Source organism: Urtica dioica, chromosome 2 (genome assembly GCF_054948205.1).
Source record: "Urtica dioica subsp. dioica isolate 48M chromosome 2, U.dioica_male_clone48M_v1_H2, whole genome shotgun sequence".
Taxonomy (NCBI): domain Eukaryota; kingdom Viridiplantae; phylum Streptophyta; class Magnoliopsida; order Rosales; family Urticaceae; genus Urtica; species Urtica dioica.
In genome coordinates this window covers 47,483,702-47,488,558 of record NC_142757.1, presented here as the reverse complement: position 1 = coordinate 47,488,558, position 4,857 = coordinate 47,483,702, and the positions used below count along the sequence as shown (strand labels likewise).

Genomic DNA, 4,857 nt, shown 5'->3' with positions numbered 1-4,857 from the left:
GCCGGCTCTGACTCAGCCATGGCCGGCTCTGACTCGGCCATGGAGGCCATGGCCGGCTCCGACTCGGCCATGGCCGGCTCTGACTCGGCCATGGAGGCCATGGCCGGCTTTGAGGTGGCCGTGCGCCGGGAAAGACTCGGGGAAGCCGCCATATGCTGTCGTTGCCGTACCGGGCCGGGACGGACCGGTAACAGCTAGGATGCAAACCAGCAGACACACCTATGGAGCCAAAACTCAAGCTAGATTCAGGTGATGAGGAAGAAGCAGTAGACAAGGGAAGATATCAAAGGCTGGGCAAGCTGATTTACTTGGCTAATACAAGACCAGACATTGGCTTTGCTGTCAGCTTGGTTAGCCGATTCATGAGCAACCCAAAGGAGTCACAAATGGAAGCAGTGTTCAGGATCCTAAGGTATCTCAAAGGAGCTCCAGGAACAGGTTTATTCTTCAAGAAGAACTCAAGTCGACGTATTGAAGTGTTTACTAATGCTTATTATTGAGGCTCCCAGACAGATAGGCGATCTACATCAGGGTACTGTACATTTGTCTATGGGAACTTGGTGACATGGAAGAGCAAAAAGCAGTAAGTCGTCTCTCGTAGCAGTGCTGAAGCTGAATACCGATCACTTGCTCAGGGAATTTACGAAGGCATTTGGCTCAGAAGATTGCTTAACAGCTTAAAGATCCATTGTGAACAACATATCCATCTCTATTGTGATAATGAAGCTGCCATCAGTATTGTGAAGAATCCCGTGCATCACGATCGCACTAAGCACATCGAGATAGACAAGCACTTCATCAGCGAGAAAATTGACAATGAAGACATCAAGCTATATCATGTTCCTTCAAGAAGGCAGATAGCTGACATCTTAACAAAGGCTCTCCCACCTCCGTTGTTCAGAGACTTGTATTGCAAGCTAAATCTAATTAATGTGTATAGTTTAGCTTGAGGGGGAGTGTTGAAATATTTACGTGTAGTTCCTAGTCTTTAGGCATTCGATATTATCTCTTCCGATAGAATAACATTATTGTTAGAGTTATTTTTATTTCCATCCTTATTTCATTCCTTTTATTTAGGAGTTGTGGTTGTTATCATCTTGTATATATACTCTACTGATTATTAATAAAAGTGCAGATCAATTCCTTCCTTCTTCTCTGATCTCAATTACGTTCACAGACAGTTAATGGTGAGCTAATAATTTCAATGTCTTTGTGTGCAAGAGAATGTACTTAGTTTCAATAAATAAAAAAAATATTTCTTTGCAGGAAATCGAATTTCCAACGACCGGGCTTGATTCTGTACCGGGTTTGTAAATTGTTAATATTATGTTTATTTATGAATTAATAATACCCATATCTAAATGATCATCCTCAAATAGTTGTAATTTTTTCAACTGTGTTTATCACGCTCAGGTGATGGTGAAGGAGGAATCGAAATGACCGGAAGTATATATAATGTTGATCCGCGAATTCTGTGAGCGCCTTGTTGATCCAGCTAGAGCCCGGAGTACCAGAATTGTAATTTTTTTAATTTTGACCTTAACACTTGGTACAAAATGTATCAAAATTTAGAGATTTTATTTTATAATATAAATTTTGATGAATTTTTTAAATTTGTATCTCCATGAAATAGTGGTAATAGTGGAGATCTATATATTGATCACTATGCCTATATTTTTTTTAATATCTGAATTTTTAATAATTTTAAATTTGACACTAATTTAATTTGAAGTAACAACTATTTACCTATTATATATTTTATATGATTGCTTAAATTATTAATTCAATATAAAAATAGACTAAAATACATTGATTTAATTACAACTACAACGCATATATTAAATAATAATTAAAACTACTACAATTTAGCCACAATTACATAGACCATTGAAAATAAAATAAAAAATCGTTAAAAAAATTAAAGACACGCCTCACAATTTCATGTCTTATTTTCGGCAAATTTATAAACTATAAAAGTAGTAGAGGTTTAAAATTATAATTCTATAAAAATTTGTATAATGGTTGAAGATGCTTTAATTCATATTTTTAGAATAAATCATTCGGGCAATAGGAAAAACACTGTAAAATGAATATAATTTAGAAAATAATCTCATCGCATTATTTATCATACATTCTGGAAAAAGAATCCAACAGCTTACATCCGAACAATAATAGATATACCAACATCCAAGAGAAACTGTAAGGTTGTCCTCAGTTAACCGTTGATATGGAAGAACAATTAACAAAAAAAAAAGAAAAAAGAAAAAGAAAAAGGAGACAAAGGTAATCCTAAAAAGGAGGTCCAAAAATCCTTCTTGGAAACAAATTTAGCCTTCAGATAATCACTGAACCCCAGTTTTTGGAGCGTCTCAGTCACGTTGTGAACTTCCGGTGCCGGTCCCACTACTCTGCTCGGCGAAGGGAGTGTCGGCAGCGAATCAACAGAGCGGCGCATGGTAGTTACCGCAGGGTGGTCTCCGTGCGATTGCGGAAGAAAGAGATTATAATAGTCCCGGCATAGATTGGTCATCTCCTCTTTGCGCTCCACACCTGTGTCATTTATGAAAAAATATTATTACTACGTACCGAGATGGGAAGGAAAAAGAAAGCTGTACATGGACTAATTAAGTATTAAACTGACTTGTAAAATGAAACTGAAAAAAAAAAACCCAACAAGAAGCCCTAGGAATAAAATACCATTGCGAGAATGAGCTTCCGAGTTAAGGGAAGATCGGACACTCTTAGCGCGTTGTGGCACAATTACCTTAGTTGTTAGAGCTGCGAGACGAGAATTATAAAAGGGTCTATTAGATAAATAGCTATATTTACAGTTTGACATTTCTAATTAACCAACGTTTCGTAAATCTTAAGTAAATAATCACTTTCATATATTTACAGATGTAAATCTTAGGTGAATAGACACTTCCATTTATTAGAGCATGTCATCTTTATAGCTATTTATCTAAGATTTATGAAACGTTAGTTATATAGCAATTTCAAACGTTTTAATTGACTATTTACCTAATTTTTTTTTATAATAAAACCAACCCAGCTTTATTGTTTGCATTCCTATGTCTCGGGAAAATGTAAATTCACGGATATATGTAGTAAAACAAAACCTGGGGACGAAGGAGCACTGAAAACAACTCTGTACTGGAGTGCCTTTGGAATGAAATAGCAACTCTGTAACATTCGACGAGATCGTAAGTTATTATCTTCGATGCCTCGGTAGAGCATCTTCAGCGTAGATATATATAATTCTCTCAAATGGAAATGGTATGGAAACACTTGCCTTGAAAAAAGGATGCTGAAGTGCCTCAAGAGCCGATGGCCTCTTTGACGGTTCCCACGAACAAAGCGCCTACACATTAGAACGAAAACAAAGATGATAAAGGAAATGGCCTCATATCTAAATAGCCAATTGAAATTAATAAATTTGCAAAGTAGCCATATGAAGTTAGTGAAATAGCTAACATTAATAAAAAAAAATTAAAAATTAAAAAATTGCCTTATTTTACTGATAATTTTGCCTATTTTTCTAAACAATTAGTTTTAAACAGCTATTTTCTATAATTTTTCGTAAAGGGAATCATTTATCTAAAAAATAAGAGTAACAAAACGTATAAGTTACCGCAATAAGACTTATTGCATCATCGCTAGCTGATGGAATCAGTGAAGAGAGTTGGATACCCGAAAACTGTAGTGTAAGAAACACTGACAAAATTAGTTTACATACCCAAATTAAGTTAAACTAATCTTGTGGACAAACGAATTGGGAGTTCATATCAAACCTGAGGGAACTTGTAGTTCATATCACTTGCGAGCTTAAGCCCATCAGCCCATGAATCCACAGTCGGACTGCCTATAACACTGCAGATTTGGCACATCTGGTCTGCTTCACTGCAAACATAACCATTGCATAAAGATACAACAAGAAAATTACGTATTTCCGGAATAACTTTTTTTTCGATGAGTAAAATAGTCGATTAAAACGTTTGAAATTGCTATATAGCCAACGTTTCGTAAATCTTAGATAAATAGCCATAAAGGTGACGTGACTTAATCTATGAAAGTATTTATTTACCTAAAATTTACGTCTGTAAATGTATGAAAGTGTTTATTTACCTAAAATTTACAAAACGTTGGCTAATTAGCAATATCAAACTGTAAATGTGACTATTTAACTAATGGACCCATAAACAAAAAATTATGTGTGTATATGGCTTACCTGGTACCCGAAAATAGCGGGTGGAGAGTGATCAGCTCGGCCATGATAGCTCCCATTGCCCACATGTCTGTCATAAAATTAAGCAAATGGGATAAGAAAATGAAACATTCTGATTCCAGGCATCGCTGCAGATTTCATGAAGGAGTTACACTCACCGACTTTAGAACTATACTGTTGTTACGTTATATGTTGGCTTTATTTTTTAGTGCAAGTTGTTTGGAAAGATATCGGTCGTTATGCTTCTACTTCTAGTGTGACATCTTTCCTCCTGTGTGCAGACTTTATTTCAGTCAAGTTTCCAGTTTTGACAGATTGCCTCGCTGGTGACTTGATTATGAGATATTGCCTCGATGGTGACTTCATTGTGAGATATTTGCCTCGCTGGTGACTTGATTATGAGATATTCGTATGAGGCTGGGTAAGGAAACCCTAGATTCACTTCCAGGCTTGTGCAGCTGTTATAAAAGCCATGCGCTCCCCCTTAGCAGCCTTGACGCTTTTGATAAAACACTTAGAGCTCTTAGACGTGCAGGACCGGCGGACTGGGAGGCTTTGTGTTTTGTTGATCGCGGTGTATTCTCTCAAACACTATTCCACAAAGATTGAGTGTCTGTGAGAGTTGGGTTTTG

General features: G+C 36.7%; 1 protein-coding gene across 1 annotated transcript; it reads right to left on the bottom strand.

Annotated features, from left to right (window-relative positions):
• Positions 1-2,125: 2,125 nt before the first annotated feature.
• Positions 2,126-4,293, bottom strand: LOC149405110 (cyclin-dependent kinase F-4-like). The gene is made up of 8 exons (XM_089607768.1): positions 4,229-4,293; positions 3,792-3,900; positions 3,632-3,697; positions 3,293-3,361; positions 3,120-3,183; positions 2,698-2,778; positions 2,465-2,550; positions 2,126-2,134 (listed from the first exon to the last, which is right to left on the bottom strand). Exons 1-8 carry the CDS (start codon positions 4,291-4,293, stop codon positions 2,126-2,128), a joined length of 549 nt encoding a protein of 182 aa, XP_089463894.1.
• Between the last annotated feature and the right edge of the window lie 564 nt (positions 4,294-4,857).